This window comes from Castor canadensis, chromosome 3, assembly GCF_047511655.1.
Source record: "Castor canadensis chromosome 3, mCasCan1.hap1v2, whole genome shotgun sequence".
NCBI lineage: Eukaryota > Metazoa > Chordata > Mammalia > Rodentia > Castoridae > Castor > Castor canadensis.
Window position 1 is genome coordinate 153,786,018 of NC_133388.1, and position 21,560 is coordinate 153,807,577.

Sequence of the window (21,560 nt, forward strand, 5' to 3'; positions counted from 1 at the left end):
TGTGAGAGGATGGATCATTTCTGCAGGGACTTTCTTAAAGCTATGTGTAAGTGTTTTGAAAATATCACATGATGTGGCCATGTGTTAAAAATTACAGCCAGTTAAGTTCTCTGCTAAGAAAAATATGTGGGCAATTTATGAAATGCACTCCAGGATGGAGATGTCTTAAGTAAAACCAGATTTTGAAAACAAGCTTTTTTTTTTTTTTTTTTTCCCTTTTGGAAACTTGAACTTAAAAAAAAAGTTCCAAGCACATCTGGAGAGCAGGACCATTGAGAAAGGGTGGTCTGACCTAATGCTAGCCATCTTCTGAAAGAACAGCACTATTTCTGGGCTACAGGGACTGTGCTCACTTATTGTCCTTTTAAGGAAACAGTCCTGAAAACATTTTGTAGGTCATCAGATATTCTTTAATAATATTATATAAAGACTGATAAAAATATATGTATTTCAGCTTACAGTCATCTCCCCCTGAAATAATATAATATCCAAGGTATTCCAGCCTACCTGTAAGAATACATTTCTTTCTCTTAAACACAGGATTTAGTTGTTACAGAAGTGACAGTGAAATATCACTGTATAGTGAGTTAAATAATTTTAAAATTGTTTTATCTATTTCTTTAAAGAATGGATAACCTTTGATTTTTTTCATAACTCATTTTATAACAGCATGCTATCAACAACTAAAACAGATGGATTTTTTAAACCAAAATAGTTGTAGAAAACCCTAAAGTAAGATTTTTCTTTACCTACCCACTCCAAGGATTGGTGTGTCTGAATAGGCTGTTTTTGCACATCTGTTTCCAGGTATGCTCAATTTTATGAAAAAGGCCCAAGATCTGAGAATTGTTACATCAAGTCTGAGACAATCAGGAACCAATTCTGACACTTGAATTACCAAAAAAAAAAAAAAAGTTGACATATAAATAGTCAAAAAAAAAAAAGGCAGAGATGATATCAGATTACACAACACATATTCTTCCTTTAATCTTCTATACATGATGTCTTATTTAAAAATATAAAACTGCCACGGATGACTAAAATTGTCCACTAATATAAGTATATATGAATGGACTAAAATATGCCAAAAACATCTTAAGAGGTAGTCCATCTGACAACAGAGTTTAAAAAGTACAGATGGGTGTCAAAAATAGCCAAGTGTCAGATCTGCTCCAGTATCGCCATTCTGGCACATGCTCACAGTCACAGCTGTTGATATATTCTCTGTATCCACAGTACAAGGTTTTCTAACACAGTTGATGAGAGAGACAGAGAGAAGCAGAGAGAGAAAGAGCCCACACTTCAGACCACTGCTGCAGAACCAGTAAGATATTAACAACTTCACATTGAAACAAACTTACAATGATTCTAAAGTCTTAAATATAGTTCAATGCATTTTAAATAATGATGCTTTGAAGTTTACTTTAAAATCATGCAATTAGTAAGGTAGCAAGAGTCCAAACTAATCTCTTTTACCTATTATCATTCACAACTGGGTTTGGTTTATGGTGGTGCTTTGTTTTACCAAAATCACAGAGACTCTTCAACATGCTGTTAGATCACTTAACACACAGTTATTAAGAGCACAAAAACAAAGAAAATTTGAATTGTGGCACAAAAATCATATGAATCTGAGCTCCAATAATCTGTTAAAATTTTAAAAATGCATGCCAATTCCATATTATAAACCCAGGGCACATTTCCTCATTAGTCACGTGGTGCATAAATCAAGACAAGAGCTTAAAGAGTTAAAATGACCAAAGACCTCAGTCATTGTCTTTTTCATAAAATGATCTTCCCCTATTTCAGCTACATACATTCCTAGTCTGCCGAACTAAAGAAAAAGTGCAATTCTGCCACATGTATATCCACAATGACAAGGATGGACTAAGACAGTCATCCTGAAGGGAAAAACATTCTTCTAACAACTGGCAATACCTACACACAACTGTGGTTGCAGAAAACTGGCAGATAATGTTTCAAAACACCATCTGTGAGGTGTACAAACTCTGACCAAGCACTGCCTCTTCTGCCTGTCCTACCGAAATAATCTGCACAACTCGGCCAGCTGGAGGATCTCTGCGTGCCCTGTCTTTATCTGGAGCTAGGATCCCCATACAGCACAGGGCAGTTTAGACAGTTCTTGAGAACAGCAGAAACAACCCTTTTCCCCATCATTCTCCTTCATAAGCGGAGACTTCCCTGGCAACAATCACAGAAACAGTCTAGGTTCCAAAGATAATATTTTTCAGAGGAAATTGTCATACACTAAATTTCCGGGACCACAACAGCTTCACTAATTCAGCACTTTTTTTTTTTAATTTTAAATGAACAGATTTCAATTATTTGCCTGATGACATCTGAAGACTATGATTTAGGACAAGACTGAAATTCTTCATAGTTTCAAAGCTTCCTTCACTTTCTCTGACATAAACATCTTTTTAAAGACCTTATCCCAGGATTCTGCCATAATCTGAAAACTCCACCAATGAAATTTCCTGGATACAAGGTACAGATGATTGTCCCGAAATCCAGAACAGAAACAATACTTCTCACTGGAGCTAAAAACCTTCAAGTAAATTGCTCAGGCAAACATCCATGGCTGCCAGCCCTCAGTCTCTAAAACACACCTCTCCAATTTTAAAAGCAAGCACTCCATACCCTACACTCTTGTATCCAGATCTTGATGGCATTCTTTATGTCACCTTTCAATCACATCTCTGTCATCTCCTGCCTCTTCCTCCCCTACTGGAACACTGCAGCTGTGGGGCAGCCGGTATTTTCCATGCATGATAAAAAGTACGCTTTCTTTGCTGCAAAAGCAGAGGGACAGCCAGCAGAATGGGGCTCACTCACCAGGCATCTTGGAATCCAGAGACCCACAGGGAAAGCAGCTCCGTCCTAAGAGCGAGTGTGATGCAGGCTCATGCCTCCTGTTCTGGAATGCGCGGGGCAGCAGAGAGGAGGGCCATCAGAGGGGCTGGGGCGACATGGCCCGAGGCAGGGTGCTGGGCGCGTGCGCCTGCCAGGCAGAGACAGATGGAGAGCTGACACTCCGGATTGCACTTGGAGCAGAAATGTGGAGGATGACAGGCCCACATGTGGCCTTGAACCCAGCCCTGTCTCCTCAAGCAGAACAATGACAGGGACGTGTGTGCAAAGTATCACAACCCCTGCCTCCCCTTTCCCGCTCTACCTTTCTTGGCAACTTTCAGAGCACCAAAAAGCAGAAAGTGAAATGCAGAAAAGATAAGCTAAATGCTGAATAATTCATTCACCACCTCCCCCATCCCATTCAAAGTTAACCCTTGTCTTGCCAAAAGATGGAAATGTAGACCTGGTCCCTTTCCACTAATCACAATGAAAAGCTTCCTTTATCTTCTCATTTTAACAGACATAACTAAGAACTACATTTAAAAAAAAAAAAACATAGGCACCAATCTCAAAGCTTATTTATTGAACTGGAAATCCCAAACAGTCTAAAAACATTTTTATAAGACTTTGTATATTGTGCCAGCTTATCCTCCTGAACAAAGTATCAGAATCATTCTTTTTGTCACAATCTTATAGTATGTGTAAAATAGAACAGGTTTTAGAAGCAGAATCCAACCACTTTTATTTTACTAGAGTGCTTTTAACCCCCTGGGATCCCTGCGTTGATATGCTCCAAACATTTTCAGCTTACTTTCCTCTACCTTGCATAGAGATCCATGAGAGATAAAAACAAAATCTTCATTGTAAAGCCTTTTCAAAAGCTGAACAATCATGCCCTCCTGATTTCTGATTTTTGCACACCCTGAAATGTTTATCCTGCCCATGAATAACACATACCCAGCCAGGTTCAATGGACTCTTCCCTATTAAGCTTTAATGGACACCATGATATATAAAACTAGAAGTCTTTGTTATAGTGCTTTATCTAAAGCTGGCTATTTTCTTCTCAGCAGTCCCTCTTTAGTCCTTTGTAAAACATCCTTGCCTCATAGGAGAAACATACGCCTGCTGCAGGCCTTTTTCTAAACACACAAAAATACCAGGCAGAAGGAAAATTCTGTTCTCTTCTGAACTCTTCCTCAATTTAACACTTGCAAATCTTTTCTGGTCTGTGTTTATTTGTTTGTTTTAACAATAGGGCACATGACTAGATAGATTCCTCAGGCTTTACCTTTCCAATGTTCACTCAATCCACTCTAACACAGACACACTTCTACTCGGGACTCTGACCAGCCTGCAAGCTCAGTGAACAGGACAAGCAGAAGCATCCCTTTAACTCTTGCTGTACTGGAAGTCATCAACATGTCCTTTGCTTATTCTACACTTTCCATATGCTTTTAGCTCTTGTCAGATTGATTTTTTCCCCTACTTGCTGCCTCCAAGAAATTTCTAAACAACCCATCTGAAAACAGAAGTCATGATTCTTCTACCTACTGACTCTTCCTGCAGCTCTCCCCAAGAGTGTTTCAAAGTACACACACACAGACACACCCTTTTTACATATGCTCTCTGCACAAACTAAAAAATATATCATCTTTGATAAACAGAGTCAATCAATAAAAACTTCTACCACCCCGAAACACTGTACCCAAGAAGCTGCTTGGGCCAGTGAACCCCTCAAAAATCCATCATTGTCAGAGCCAACTTGTAAAAAGACTACAATTCATAATGATTACTCTGTTCTGTCACTAATAGTATACTGCACCCTATTTATGAGGCCAATCTTTCTGTTCATCTTAGTTGGATGTCACTTGTAATGAGGTTCTGTGTAATGGATTTCAGTTCAGTTAAGCACCAAGCTCAAACATTCTTATGACAGAAAGCTTTACAGCAGGCACAAGTGTAATAATCAATTAAGCACTGCTATAAGGGCCTTTATGGAATCCAGCAACCTAAATCTGTAGATTTTCATTTTTAAAACAGTATTTTTTAAAAGCCACTCAATGCTAAACACCACTGATTTTTTTTTTTAATACTATACCTATGTTAGAAAGAAAGCATTTTCACAGTGGGAAACCCAGCCTTTCATCAATATGCATGGTGAATCACTTCTAAAATAGAAAATCATATGACAAAAATGCAATACACTTTAAGAAAACTGGATGATATCTAGTTTTAAAACTGGGTCTTAATATCGGTACACTGCAAGTCCCTAAACCACAGCTCAGAAAATTGAACTTCCATATGCTGTGTGATTATGTATCTTTTCTATGTGTAAAAAGGCTTTTTAAGCTGTTATCTGACTACAGTAATTGCCACTTTAAATTGATCCATGTCAACAAAACCTGGATCCCTGGAGATTCTCACCTAGAAGTCTGATTGCAGAAAGGGCCTAACTGAATGTGTGTGCATCTGAGACTAGTTCAGCATTTCCTCAAGAAGCCAGTCTCCCCCTCTTATTCTTTTATTCACAGAGGCAAGCAGAGAGGCAACCCCATTTGGCATTTCTCCCTGAACTGGGAAACCTGGATACATAGCTGTACAGTAACTTAGACAGAAATAACTTTCCCTTTAATAAAAAACAAAGTACAATGAGCCAAGATCTCTAACACCCACGCTGTATAATAAAAATAGACAATCAATAACATGATGAATGCATTTATGTAGGTGAATGGAGGAAAAAAAATAGAATGTGTACTGTGAAAGTTTCCCTGTGCAAAACACTGTTCTGTATTACCATCAACACATTTCATAAAATATACCCAAAACAATAAGAAAGAATACACTAGCGATCAATTAAGTACTTTCTCAGAAGAGTCATATCAGTTAACTCATGTCTTTTAGTTACGAGTGCAGAGCATTTTTAAGACAATTTTTTAATGACAGTCACCTAAGTCACCACTTTCCGAATCAGTAATTTTAGTCAACAACAAAATGCTGGATCCTAAAAAACTAAATATATGAATTGGTTTGTGACAATAACTTTAGATCATTCATTAACAAAGCCTTATGTTATCTTATTACTGCAAGATATTTTCCAGTTAGTTCCACAACAGAACAGCCTTATAGTACACATTTTTCCTTTGTTCAAACCTGACTTAGCCATAGTGACCAGCAGTCTACTGACACTGTCTGCAGTTCATGAAAGATCCCCACACTGGTGACGGGAGAATTTGAGCTAAAGCTTTTCCACAGGTCTCCTCAACTTCCCTCCTGCTTGGAGCAGGCTGTTGTGATACATTGTGACTGCACACAGTGGGTATTAAGTGAGTTAATTCAAAGGAACTGAAACCTCATTGATCCTAATTGAAAGTAATACACCCAACCAAATACTTTCCTACCCCATCTGCTCTGGCCTGCCACCAGCTATTCAATACAAGAGAATTAATAGTTTCAGATATTCTAACCGACCCAATAAAGGCACTCATTTAAGCAGGGCTGCATTAACAAAGTGAAAAAACAAGGGCAAAATGGGTTCAAATGGAGCATTTTACTTCTAGTTGGCTTTAACAAAGCTGAATAAGGCTTATTCTGACTTTTTATGTGCAAGACTTGATAAACTGAATGAGAAGGCACTCAATGATCGGCCAACGAGCATTGATGAATGGTCATTAAGACCCCCCCTGCTCGTCGGGGAGACCCTTCCACAAAGTAGCACACCAGCTTGAAAGGGCGGACTCACTAATGTCCAGATTTCTCCGCTTGCTTGTTCCACTTTCAATTTCAGACCACTGGCCACCAAATGAGGCTGACATATTGGAAAATAATGTTTTATGGGCGAGTGGTAAAAAATAAAATGGAGGCATTAGCTCTGCTTTCAAATTCAAATCTGCTAGTTTTGTCAGACCCCAAAGGTTTTGATTTTCCACCCAGCTGGAAGCTATTAGTGTTTTCTAAAGGCATCCCACTGACAGGGCAAACCTACCTAATGTGTGAGCTGTTGGGCTAAGGGAGATGGACCTCTCTTTTGGATGATTTCCTAACTTCTCATCACTTTGACAGTCAATTAAGTAGATACAACACCTAATAAAAATGTACATTAATTTGTTTCTGCCACTGAAAGACATCTGAAACTGTATTAAATAAAGGCCATAATAGATTGTCTCCTGACAAAGATAAATCCAATTATACTTTGTTCGTAAGAAAAACAAATGGCTTATGTCTTAGGGTGTAAGGTAGGATATAACCAACCACAAAGAAATGAGTGAGATGGGGAAAAAAATTATGTTAAAAAGTTCATTGAAGTGTTCCATCCAGATAAGAGATTATCTGTCATTTTTAACTCCTTTCTATAAAAGGCTGCTGTAAACTGCTAGACACATTCACACTACTTCCTTCAAATATTTCCTTTGGGGGAAATGATTGGCAAGCATTTGCACAGCTGGCCCACAAAAAGAGTCCAGGAGAACTTTGCTTAAATGACAAAAGAACAGGAGTTGTGATTGCCACCTTAAGAATTTGAAGGGTGTATAAACATCATGGGGTCAAAAGGTTATTTAGGGCTGTCCAAGAGAGCCTAAGTGCTAGCAATAAGATGTAATCGAGTAAAAGGAAACATGCTAGAGAGAGGAAGCTTGCCTTAATAGGTGATTACACAGACATTTCAACAGCAGAAAAGCTTCATTGCTTGGCTCACTTGCAACTAGACTGACAAGACAAGGCACCCTCCAACACAGTGGTCCATGGAGAAGATACTGCACCATCTCTGGAGAAATCTACCCTACCAGGGCAAGTGTCAGACAAAGAACTAGAAGTCACAACCCAGACCTGTGTCTAATGTTAAACTCATGGACTCAGGTCACTTGGATTTTTATATCTCTATTACTCAAAGTGAATTAACAATGGCCTCGAAAACTATAATTTGGAAATTCCAATCTTAAAATATTTCAAATAATAATGACTTCCTAAACTGATAAGTCAAATAGACCCCATCAGATTTTTTTCATCTTTAATGTCTGCAAAACAAAATGATACTTATAAACACTGACAGTTTTCAAACAATATATTTGATTTTTAACTCTTGTTGAAATATAATTTTCTTCACACATGAACAAGAAATGTTCATGGATATATTTAAGTACACAAGATGCATGAATGTGCTAGCTGTGCAAAATGAAATCTGTTTAAAATATAACTAGCTAGAAATAAATAAGCCTATATTTGTAATTATTACAAACTATTTCTATCAGTGACAGTGTCTTTAAAATATCACAATATATTGTAGGTTTTTTTCCCATCAACTTTTTCAATACCTAGTAGTTTAAAAATCTGAAATGATACAACAGCTTTAACACACTTCCATTGATTGAATGTAATATTTATACCCCAATCTGAAACCTGCTAATGTAGTTAGATGTAGGTTCTTCCATAAGTACTAACAAGGGGTTAAATTATTTTTTAAAAAGTAAAACACTTATTAGTCCACAAGGGATGAATACTAGCTATATTAACTCTCATCTTTTCAAAAAATTAAATAAATAAAGCATTTTCCCATAAAAACAATCTTTAAAAGTATACACTTGCATATAAATCTGCAAGCAAGTTAGCATTTATAGTTTCCTCACATTTTGTATAGCCACAAAATTTACTCAGATAATATAGAAGGCATGAAACTACCCAGCCCTTATTCATGTGACAAGGACTGTAACACTATATGGAAAACCTTTGTTTCAATGTCACCACCTTCCCATCTTGACTAATGGTGAGTTAGTTTTGTTAAAATGCAAGGGTGATGGCGTATGCTCCAATGAACTTTCCCTCCTCTCAGCACCAGAGACAAAAACCTGCAGCTCTGCTCTGTGCAGGCAGCCATCTGGACAGCTTTCCCTCAAAGCCCAGCCCACACCACACTGCAGGCAAAATCAGAGGGCTCCAGAGCTCTGTGGGGCTATTCATGACATACCAATTTCACATTTTCTGCTTGTACGCTTGCAACAATAAATGCTAATGAGGACTATGAATGACAATTTTAAAGACAATAAAAAGGTCTCCAAATCCCTTGCATATGGAGACACTGTTTTCAAAACTTCACCTTCTGTTACAGAGCTGTTAGAGCCAAAAGGAGAAAAAAAGAATAACCTAAGGAAAACAATAAGATGATCAAAGCACAACTGAATCCTTAAGATTTCCAGAGAAAGCAATCTGTGTAAGCCCAGCAAACAACAGATCTTAGCACCCCTATGAACAGCCCCATGAATTCATGAGCTGCATTTAATCTCTGCCACCTTTGCCTTCTGTACACATGCAGCCTAATAAAGCCACTTCTTGATAAACATTGATTTTTTTTTTTTTTGGAGCTTGGGAATTCTAAGAAAAGCATTTGTCCAAGAATATTTATAATCAACATCACGCTCATCATCATAATTTGGCATAATATTTAACATTTCACATATCTTTAAATAAATTCAAGTGTGAACTGGTTATCTTCTGATAATATCCTTAAAAATCATCCAATGCTTCTGGGAGGCAAAATTATATGTAATGGTTATTTTCCTTATTTTTCTGTATTTTTCAAATCTAAAATGAACATGTATTAGGCTTTGTATATACACGTATTTAAAAAAACTTTAAATGTAATGAAAGAACTGAACAAAAAATCCAAATGTTTTGACCTACTTAGGACTCAAACTATTTTGTACAGCAGCAAATAGAAAACAAAAAATTCATCTTCCTATAGTTTAGAGAAATTATCAAAAGGGTATTCTTTTCATTAACACGGATTAAAACACTTTCGACAAAATCCACCAGGTGGAGCAAATACACAACAATAAAAAAAAAAAATCCCAGAATTTTTTCCATCATATTCTGTTTTCATAGGACTCTTCTAACACGCTCTACCTCTATCTCTCCACATTGCAAATTATCAAAATCTATGCATGCATTCTAATTTTCTAATTACCAAAACAAGCAACTTTTAGCTACAATCAAGTCTATCTCCCAAACTACTTTGTTCAAACAATTCCCAGCATAGCATATTTGCTCTCATACCAAGATAAAATTTAAACACACAACAACCCTACAGGATTTCATCACTCATGCCCCTCCCCCCTCCAAAACCAGGCAAGATATACTTTAATGCTGTACATTCTGAGATACACAGAAGAGTGGTTAAAACCAACAAAACTCATCTCAATTTGCTTACTCTGTATGGAAATTTCAATTGGCACTTCAACTTGTTATTAAAAATTCTTAATTGTATATACCAAAATCTCATTAAAATTTTGGAACACTGTTCCAAAATTACATCATGTCAAAATGTCCTTTTTCTATTACTGTTGGTAAACTGACACGAGTACACAGTTCTCTTCTCTAGGTTTCCCATTCTTTTCTCCTGCAGATCTATTTGATTCCACACCTACTGGAGCACTCAGGGCAAGGCACCAACCTCATTTTCTTTTTCACATTTCGTTCTTTAATTCCTGCCGCCACCTGTGAGCCACAACTCTCACCATTCACTTTTCAAAGTCCTCTGCATTTTTCTCACATTCTACACTCTCTGCTGCCAAAGCACAATGCTGCAAATAGAGCCAACATTACCTGCATTTGAGACAGCTCCAGTTGGACAGAACTACCAGAAAGTTGGGAACCTGAAGGAGATGGGGTACCAAGCATCGATCAATGGAGAATAACATGAGTTAGGAATGTTGACTATGGCTAAAAATACATTTATATGTTTTCTTTTGTCATCTGAAAAGATAAATACTCTGAAAGAAATGCAGCAGGTGACACATAAACAAACACACACATGCCTAAGGGTACGCATGACACTTCTGGCAGAGCTACTTACGGGTGTGCATAATAGACAAACCGTGGTGATGCCAGCCCCATCACAGGCACAGAGGCTAATCCAATTATTTAAGTGATTATATACTTTCCACTAGAGTGGTATACAAATGCTTAAAATAATTCCTACCAAACTCTTCCCAAGTCCAATCCCTTTATCCTTTGCAAAACAAACAACCCAACAAACCAAATCAGAATCAACTCCCTGCAGCTATGCTCTTTTGCACTAGGCAAATGTACATACTGTTCTCTTTACATGCATATAACTCCCATTAACATTAATGGGAGGCACATATGTGCATCTAAAGGGGAAATGCCCTTCAGACTGCATGACAGAATCCTAATGAAGTAGTTGGAAAAACCAAATCACTGCACATGTAGTCACACTTTCCCCTGCCTTTGCAGGAAACCCCACGGCCACCACCTTTGCTCCCCCACCCACAACGAAGACATTCCGTCAGCCCACACCCTGGAGAAAGAACCTGCTGGATTTCCTCTTGGTAAGATAACATCTTGTTATATTCAAGGGATCTCCCAAATGGCTCTATCTCTGAGCATTTCATAGAATATTTATTTATGCTATCTACCCTCAAAATTTGGACACAGTGCTTTCCAAATATTTCTCAACACCTCCAGCTTCATCAACGGGTGTGGCCCTTCCCACAACAAATGTCAAAGACCATATCTGAATTCCAAGAAAAGGAGAAAAAAAGAATGTCCAATCTTAAAAAATGTCCAATCTTAAAAAGTTCTATCACATTTCTTTAAAAATGGACTATTATCCTTCCCATGGACAGATAAAGATTTCAAAACTGCCTCTTAAAAACAAGCTCAGTACTAGTTCTACACTGAACAGTAGTGAGTCTGACCCAAAAAGAGCAACACATGTAGCACACTATATCACAAGATCTAGAAAAACATGAACCCCACAAACCAAAGCTAGTCTTCCATTGGTTAATATCTGTCAGAGTAAAAAAACGTTGTTTCACAGTAAGGCCAGAAGCATAAAATGAAGGAACCAAATGTTTAAATCCTTTAAAGAAAAAAAAATCAGTCTGTTAGTGTAGTTCAGAAGGAGAGAGCAGAGGACACAGGGTTGGCAGGTACCTCAGAATAACCAAGTAGACCCTCTTGCACACAATGCCTCCTGAAAGAAAGGAACCCAGGGCGTGAGCCAGCCTGACGCTGGCCAACAGACAGGGCTGGCCTTGCAGGATGTCAGAGCGCCAGGCTGCTGGGAGAGATACTGGGGTTTCACACACTCCCAGCCTGACTGTTTTGCACTTCAGGTAATTAAACAAGGAAGCAGCGCTGCTGGGTTTGAGCCTGACCCCAAAGCCTTGGCTCCATGGTTCTGCATATCAGCTTCCACAAGAACTGCCTGGAGCATCAACAGAACATTCTCCTTTCACTCTCTAGCATTTCCTTCTCCACCTCTTCCTCAAGCTGACCCAGAAACAAATCCTGCTGCCTACAAAAACATCCAGGCAAGGATCTAAATTTATTGGCAATAAAGATCTCTGTGTTACTCCCAGACACTGCCCTACAAAAATGCAAAAAACTACCCTTAATGGCAGGAACTTTGTAAAAATGCATAGATAACAAATCTAGATAAAACACTAGGTGTCTTAAAGATGGGTTGGTCAAGAAGAAAATACCCAAAGAATTATAATTTTTAAATTTTAATTAAAGGATGCTTGATTAAAGGGTAAATCTTTACATTAAAAAAAGTTCCTAAAATGAGTATGATAGTCCAGCTCACAAATTAAACATTTCTTGTGCTGTGTAATTAACATGGTCATCTCAAGTTTTGACAATGGTCATTAATATAAAGAAATACTATAATCTGGTTGATTACATTTTATCAAAAATATTAAACAAAATTCCAAAATGTTTCTGTGGGCAAACAAAGTAATCACTAAAATTCAAGAATCTCAAAAAAATACCCCTGAAAGAAGAAAGTGATGTATTTGTATATGTACAAATATTAAGCAATGATTAGCATCATATATATATATACACATACATATATATATATACACACATATATATGTAAAATACATATTCTGCCTTCATTTTAAAACCCGGAGAGTAAAACATTGGCTGAAAGAGACAGAGACCAAAGAGAGAGGAACACAAAAGCATGCCTGCTTGTCTGTGTTCAACACAAAGAACATTAAATGAAAACAACTGGCACGCTGCCAAATTCCTATAGAGGCAAAGAGATTCAAATAAATTGATTTCACGCATCACACTGACCTGGGATCAGTGTGCAGCGCTACAATAAGCTCAAAGCTCCATGTGGGGTAAAGCCCATTAAGGCTATCAGACCCCTCGAACATGACCAAGAAAACCTAAAAATAAATGCAGACACTCTCTACAACCAGCAGTTTTATTTAAGAACACAACTTTCCTCTTTTGCTTCTAATATTTAAAGCTTACACATCCTTTATAAAAGCATTTTTTTACAAAAATCACTCTTTATGATAACACAAACGTGACTTTTGAAACCTACACAATATATAAAAATCAGTAATACTTAAATATCTCATTCCCTATGCAGAAACATAAACACACACCACTTTGCAACAAGTTTCCTGCCATTCTTTCCTCTTGCATCTTTTTGAAAGCCAATGGATCTTTACTTATTTATTTTCTGATACAGAGTCTGGCTATATAGCCCAGGCTAGCCTCGAACTCTCAATCCTTCTGGATAGACATTCACCACCACACTGGGTGGATTTTTATTTTTATTATCCCAAATACTGGACTTTTCTTAGAATTTCCCTTAATAGTTTATGAGTTAGCTTTCTCAGGCCAGATACCACTTCCAGCAGTCCCATTCCTTGCAGTCCTCCCAGTGGCACACATTGTGAAAAAACAGCTCCGAAAGCATCCTTAGGGCCAAGCACTGTGTGCATTTGGCTGGTGGTGTGGTTCAGTGGTGGAGCCGGAGTGGCAAGAGCATGCCCAAGGCCCTCAGGTTCATCCCAAGCAGCAAAACAAAACATAACAAAGCAAATAAAAACTCCAGGGGTGAAGCATACCAGCAGTTTGCTATTACCAGCGTCCACTCAAGCTGGTGACATGCCCCCTGGGTACTAATTTCTCCCTGGCAGAGGCAGATGACCACCTCCTGCCTCAGACTTGCCACCCAGAGCAGACTCTCTGGTGCCTCCTCAGGCGGTTCTCACTCACAGCGCCAGCTTTTCAGCTAGTAGTTCTTTGCTTTGTCTGCTTCCAGATTACAACTCCAGGAACCCAGTGCATTCCAGATGCTTGCAAATTTAAAGTATGTGATTTCTGGTCTTCTCTACTTCTTGTGTTAGCGATTCTGAACCCAGTATTTCTATATACCCAATACTATCACAAAAGAGGAAGAAATAACTAGGAATATGATTTTAATGCCACGTTAAAAAAATAAAGAAAACCCAAAAGTTATAAAACAGGCCAAGACATATATGTGTCTGGTTTACATACATGATTCTTATTAAAGTGTGTACACATACACACACAGAGAAGTGTGTGGGGTGGGGAACATGGTGTTTGCGATATGACACTGGGGTTCAATATTTGCACACAGTACACAGTAAATTGAATTAAGTTGTATGTCCCTGACTTTACCTTTGCTCTCAATACGGATCTTTCACCATGCCACAGTTCATGGTAGGCAGGCCACAGATCTATTACACAAGACCAGAAGAGAATATGACCCCAGTGGGATGGGTGCGTTGAGATGACGATTATGTATCTATAATGTGTGTTCAAGTTTAAAATCTAATGCCTTTCAATTTTTGATCTGCACCTTAGATATTCTTAACATATATATTAACCCCCAAAAGGAAAAGTGAAGGTAGAAAGCAAAGAGTTAAATTCTACTACTTTCCTCTGATGCTATAATAAGAAAACAATACAAAAGCAGGGTTATCTCCTTATATGACTTTGTTTTCTTTAAGATACAATATTGACACCTTTCATTTTTTCCATGGAAGACTGTAGAACTCTAATCAATCAAGATTTTAATTACCAAAAAACTAATTTTTAATGATAATAGCACATAAGATCAGAAGATAGAACAAAGGTGGGTGATGTCTTAACTACTTAATACAATTGCATTCCTTTTGAATTGGTGTCTTTTCAGTAATTATATGGAAGAACACCATTACATGAAGGAGGGACAGAAGGATAAGAAACAGACACAGAAACAAAATCACAATTAAGGCTTTCCAGAGAAGTATATCATTTCAGCAAGGAATTACTTCATTTTCTCTGGTCTTTAAATACAAAGCAAAACAAAACAAAAACAAACCTGGCATGGTGGCACACACATAAAACCCAGCACTACAAAGGTAACAGGATCACAACTTTAAGACTAGCCTTGGCTACAGAGGAAGACACAGTCCAAAAAATATTAAGAAAACACAAAACAATAAAAAAAAAAAAAAACGAATTGTCTAACACCTTCCCGGGAACAATAAGTATTTGTAGGAATTTGCAAGGAAGAGATTGTGGGATGGATGCCAGCAGGGATGCTTCCAACACAATCACCACATGTAATAAAAATATTAGCAAAAGCTCCCCCTCTTTCCACACAGTCAGGCAGTCAGTCACAGAACTTCAAATCCCTTCTGAACCACTAGAGTGCCAGCCAGTATCACACAACATTTGTGTTGACTATCAACTTTATCTTAGCACAGTGTGTCCTCACTAGCTGATGCTTCTACACAAGTCCAGGCTAAACCTGGAACAGAGCTGGCTATAAGATTCATTAACTTCCCAAACCCATAATTCAGGGAATTCCTAATTTTTTTAAATGTTGCAGACTTTCAGAAGTCTCTTGCCAAATGGCAATACACTCGCTTTATATTTGTGTTTTCCTAAAGTTAGATATCACTTTTTAAAAATGTGTCTATAGATAGCAATTCTGCTTAGGAAGTGACATTCACCAAAAAGTTATAAAACAAAAATCCAAACTGATCAGAGGAAGTAATAAATTGAAAAGCACTTTTTTGCCTTTTTAGTCAACAAACTGTTTAAGCAAACACCCTCTCCTCATTATAATAAACACAGAAACCATGGCATAGCTTTTACTCTTGAACTCCAAGAATTGCTCAGTTTATAACAGATGTATCATGAAACATGGCAAGAAGCACTACAACAAGTAGAGGGTAAAATAAAATTTGGTACTTGATCATTTGATATCTTCAGACCCACAGCTACCACACAGGGTTTCTATTGCTGGACTTATCCCCACCCAATCAATCCCCACACACAAAGATTTCAAATACAAACAGTTAAAACATACGATACAAACTCTTTATCAACAGGCACTAGAATAGGGAAAAGAAGAGAAAATTGGGAAAAATAAGAGATTTTTTTTTCTGGCACATAAGTAAATTGCAAAATCAAAATATTGTCTGTTCCTTACCTTGACAATATTCAAAGTTCCCTTTTTTCCGGCAGTCACCTATTACTAAACTCAGTGCTCTCCAAGTGTTTCTTTTGACAGATATCATTCTCCACCAATCGCTCTGCTAATTTCCTCTCTCCTTTTCTGACTGGGACAGAGATTATGTTCACCAGCCCAGAGATCAATCTTTTCTATTGACAACAACAAAGGGAAAAAAAATGCATGTATCACAACCAGTCTGAAAGTAGCACACCCATCTATTTACAAGATAATACTAGGCCAGTTTTGTTTTGTTTGCTTTAAGAAACAGATACAAGTGCTTCTAAATTTTAGAATTCAAAATAATCCTCATTTTCTCTGTAAAGAGGTGCTCCAAAGGACTCTGAATTCTTCAAGCTAGATACATTTTGAACTTGAAAAAGACTTTTTAAGTTGGTTTAAATTATATGTACATCAATACCTTACGAGAATGTTAGATTTTACCTTTTTTCAGTAAAAGAATAATCTCTTCAATATTATGGTTTCTTCAGAAAACTGACATTGTTTTTATTTTATTTTATGGAGTTTTACAAGTCAAAGCCTGTTTCAAACAAAGTAGTATAGTGTTTCATTGTTCTAAAATTTCAATATTTGCGATTACTAGCTTAAAATGGTTTAAAACAATTGATATTAGTGAATAATAATCTTTATTAGTTAAGAATAATCTTGACTACTTTAAAAATCTTAGTAAAAACAATATTGTTGAACTATTTTAACCAAATCAGTAAGCTTCTACTACTTTCTTTTCTTCCTCTAGAACAATTCAAATTTTCTCATATTTCCTAGCTATTTTGGCAGGTTTAGATTTCATTCATTCATCCATTCATAGACAATTATTTACAGCCTACTATTCATCTACTATTTCTACTACCAGCACCACCACCACCTTCTCCACTACTATGAAAGCAATAACAATGAAAATGTTACTTTTTAATTCTTATGACCTATGAAATATAAGAACTTGGCACAATCATGTGTACGTAAGTAGATAATAAATGCAGAAGGATCAAGAGCTATGAAAATAATCTCAAAAAAGTATTAATAAGGATGATGCTACTATTTTGAGACCAAATTAATTCTTAGAAATTTAAATTGGTCTAATGTATATAAAGCAAGCAGATTCTATTTAGAAATATCAGCACCCGTGTATGCCAAAACATGGCTCTGCTATGATACTGAAACATTAAATAAACACAAAGTTAGGAAAAATACAGTACTAGATATGTCTTGGTAAGGAACTGTCTTATATCTCAGCAAGCACCATTAAAGACAATCAACCAGAACTTGGAAATATTTAGTTTACCATGAAATCTAACAATTTTACTGTCAAATGATAATGGAAATATTTAAATTACAAAGTAACCAAGATATATACAAAACATGTAGATTATACACTCAAATACTAAGAGTGGGAGGGGGCACTCATAAAGGGACAGATTGGAAGAAAATACATTCAGATATGAAATAGGATTATTTCTGGAAGATGGTAATATGGGTAAATTTTTTTTACAAAATACTGTTATTTCCAATATTTCTATAACAAGATAAAAACATTATAGAGGCTAAACACATATTGAGAAAAATAAGAAAATGGACAGTTTTATATTCAGTCATGACATATAATATTTTGTGCTTCAGCAATCAGCAACAAAAGACATCAGAGAACCTGAAAGGAGTGGATCATGCCTTGTGTGGGCTGTAGTTAATCACCTCTGCTGAGCAAATGAAGCAGTGGAATCACATACAAACCCCCCAGTGCCTGAGTCTACTTCTTCCTTCTCCTCACTACTAAAGAGCAGACCACTGTCTATTTATTAACAAAAATAATGTAGGTAATCTCATCTTTGAGGTACAGAAAATTAACACATGGACAAACTTTTCTTTTAAAAAACAAATCTCAATTAGAAAATGGCCCCTTATTGTAGACTATACTGTTTCACTTTTTAACTTCACTTATGGTAATCTATTTTAAACAGAGTATGCTGAAATGTATGAAATTGTCTGGAAGATAATGTTACCAAATATTTTAAATGTATATTATTATAAATTTTTAAGATGTTAACATAGCATACAAATCCACATTCAAACAATACCCAATGTAAACGTAAAGTTACCTACCCAGGAGGGTTTCCCACACACATGCTTACTTGTTTTATATATGAAACTCACTTCACATCAATAGGATATTTTTTTACGTGAGGTAATCTTTGAACTTTGGAAAATCATGTTTGTGCTTCATACATCCAACATACTTAATACCCTCCCAATATGAAATAGTATGAAGAATGGTAGTGAACACTATGAAATGTGTATTTGAATATTTGTGATGTCTATTTCACACTAAAGTTTGCATCGCATGCTAATGATGGTAAAACTCCTCTATTCTTAATAACTTGTTCAGATCCTCAGCTCTCAAGTTTGTAAAACCTCATTATGAGGGAAACATAAACTGAGAAAAGTTTAAAAGCTAAGCTCTACCAAGAGCAGAATGCCTCAAACAATTTGTAGTTCTACAAGAGTGTTATTAAAAAGGCTCAACATGTTGTATTACCATGGAAATTGTGGAAAACATACATTCCCAAACAAATATTACTTTTTCTCAATGGTATGAAGTAATGAAAACCACATGTGTAAATCTGCGATCCGTGCAGTAGTTCAGGCTGCAGCTAATACAAAATACAGACAGTGAACTCTGCTATATAAAGGATTCTTGTTACAGAAATATAATGTGAAAACCAGATGCAGACAGAAAACCTTAATCACAGATGGGAATGTAATCACTGGCATACAGAATACTTTTTTGATCAATCTTAACCATATGCGCAATGTATTTATTTTCTAAGGAATGCAATAACTTGAGAGAACCTTCTATTTGAATTCAGTTAACCTCATATTTATAATGCTTTTATCTTGCTCCCCCATCCCTTCAATGTGTACACTGAGCCAAGGTTTTAAAAGGAAAACTTGCTGGCCTTGGCAAATCATTCTTGTATCAGTTTATCTTTCAAAAATGTAATAGGATGTAAAGACTACACACATCAGAATCAACCTCAAAAGAGATCAAGTGCAGTTGTCCATTACTGTATTTCTCATTCTCTGCCAGGAATCTTTTCACTGCCGAAAAACATTTTTCTAGAGAATTCTATCAACATTTGAGGCAGTTTTTCCTTTAGTAAATAAAAGTTATTCCAAAAATGAGCATTTTAAACTGTCTCTTTTTATCTATCAACTTGGATTGAATCAAACCTTAATTCTAACTTTTCTGTTTCCCTTCAAAAAAAATATATAGAATAAAAGCTGTTTGTTTACACTAACAGAAAAAGAAAAATTAGCTTTTGGTTTTGAGGAGACTTACTACAAACAGAAACTGTTATGTCATATCTGACCTAGAAAACATGGCCCTATAAGTCCCTGGCATTGTGTTACAGCTTACCTTTGTCAAAACTTCATGATCTTTATTGGAGGTAATTCTTCCATTACCTTTCACTCCCCCGCCTCCCCGCCCCTGGCCCAGTTTGAAAAGTTAGCTGACAGACACAATGTATGTCTCACTTCAGGACTACAGACTACACTCAACCTCCAACAGGAAGCAACTGGAACATTGTGGTTTGGGGTGTCACTCATCCCAGGTCACCTGAGCTAAGTGTCAGTGTCTTAATTTCATATGCTTCCATGACACAGGCTCATTCAGATTCTCCTTGCTTCTCACCTCTGGATACTCACAGAAACAGTCCTTATCCTTGCCTTATTCTGACATTCAAGACCCTCCATACCTCAGCACTAACCTACAGTTTTCACCTTCATTCTATCCATGCCCTCAGAGATGCTTCCTCTCATCCTCATGGCTTCATCCAGCACCCTCAGGGCTCTGCCCACAGACTGGGGCATGACCAGCTCTTTATCAATACTTGGATTTCAGTTCAAGACTCATCTCCTCAGTGATGGTTTTCTCATCCATCAGAAATAAAGTCTCAGGGTTGGGAAAGAGTGCTTGCCTGGCAAGTGCAAAGCCCTAAATTCCGTCCCCAGCACCAGAAAAAAACAAAAAAGTCTCACCACCACTCCTATCATTTTAACATTGTTTCTTAGTTGTCTTCATTGCATTTAACACTATATGAACAAATCTTATTGACTTCTTTATTATCTATCTCCCTCTCCTCGCCCCAAACTGTAATCTTTATGGAAGGGATCTTGACTCTATCCTCCACACTTTGAATTATGTTTGGCACACAGTAGTAATCCAAACAAAAAGAATCAAACAAATGAATACCATAGAATGAAATATAATAGCCCAATTCAACTACTATTTCTCTTTTTTTTTGGTGGTGGTCCTGGGGTTTGAACTCAGGGCCTCACACTTGCTAGGTGGGCACTCTACCACTTGAGCCACTCTGCCAGCCCCAACTTTTACAAACCTTTCCCTGAGCACTTGTAAGGCCCATGATCTTTTCTTCTCTTTTTTATATTGTAATGGCAGCCGGGCACTGGTGGCTCATACCTATAATCCTAGCTACTCAGGAGGCAGAGCTCAGGAGGATCAAGGTTTGAAGCCAAGCCCAGGCAAATAGTTTGAGACTCTATCTCAAAAATACCTAACACAAAAAGGGCTGGAGGAGTGGCTCAAGATATAGACCCTGAGTTCAAGCCCCAGTATAGCAAAAAAAAAAAAAAAATTGTAATAGCATTTTTTATCTACATCAGATTTGGCAACCCTTTACCTGCCAGATGCTGTTTATATGAGAGCCCATTCTCATCGGTACTGTATAGACACAGGCCAGTATGAGAATCACGCAGGGCTGTGAGGCCACCCCTTCCTCCCACACTGAGCAGAACGATACCATAACCAAGAACTGCAGCACATGTCCATACAAACCATGATGGTTAATACTGACTGTGAACTTGTTTGAGTGAGAAATGCCTGGATTAGTGAAGCACATGTCTAGGTGTGCCTCTGATGACAATTCCAGAGAAAACTGTCATGTGAGATAGCAACTGAGAAGAGAAGCTTCGCCCTGAAGTGGGGCAGCCCCATCCAGTAGAGTGGGGGTCTGGGTGGGACAAAAGCTGAAGGAGAAAACCTGCCAGAGGCAGCCTCATACTATCTCTGCTTCCTGGTTGGCATGAGGTGAGCAGCCTCCTCTACCAAACGCTTCAACCACCATGACATCTTTCCTCACCCCAGGCCACAACAATGGATCCAGCTGACCATGGACTGAAACTATGAGCCAAAGCAAATCCTTCTTCCTTTAAATTGTTTCTCTCAGGTATTTATCATAGTGACAAAAAAAACCAAACTGATTAACATATAACCCTTAAGTTATACCTAGCAGTTTTATGTATAGACTGCTCTCTTAATTAAATTTGTCAGCTATTGTAGGAAAGAGATCTCATCTTAC

The 21,560-nt window shown here is 37.3% G+C and overlaps 1 protein-coding gene across 5 annotated transcripts in view; it reads right to left on the reverse strand.

The window, feature by feature from the left end:
- The window catches only part of Runx1t1 (RUNX1 partner transcriptional co-repressor 1), a 143,376-nt gene that overhangs the window by 100,264 nt on the left and 21,552 nt on the right, over positions 1-21,560 (reverse strand). For 2 of the 5 annotated variants that reach the window (XM_074068827.1, XM_074068826.1), the window contains exon 2: positions 16,144-16,316. The exons of 2 other annotated variants lie outside the window; for them this stretch is intronic. In XM_074068827.1, the coding sequence (XP_073924928.1) occupies positions 16,144-16,231 (88 nt within the window). In that variant the 5' untranslated portion in view covers positions 16,232-16,316. Of the gene's footprint in view, positions 1-2,856; positions 3,023-16,143; positions 19,644-21,560 lie in introns of those variants that run through there. One more of the 5 variants, XM_074068829.1, reaches the window with a different exon arrangement.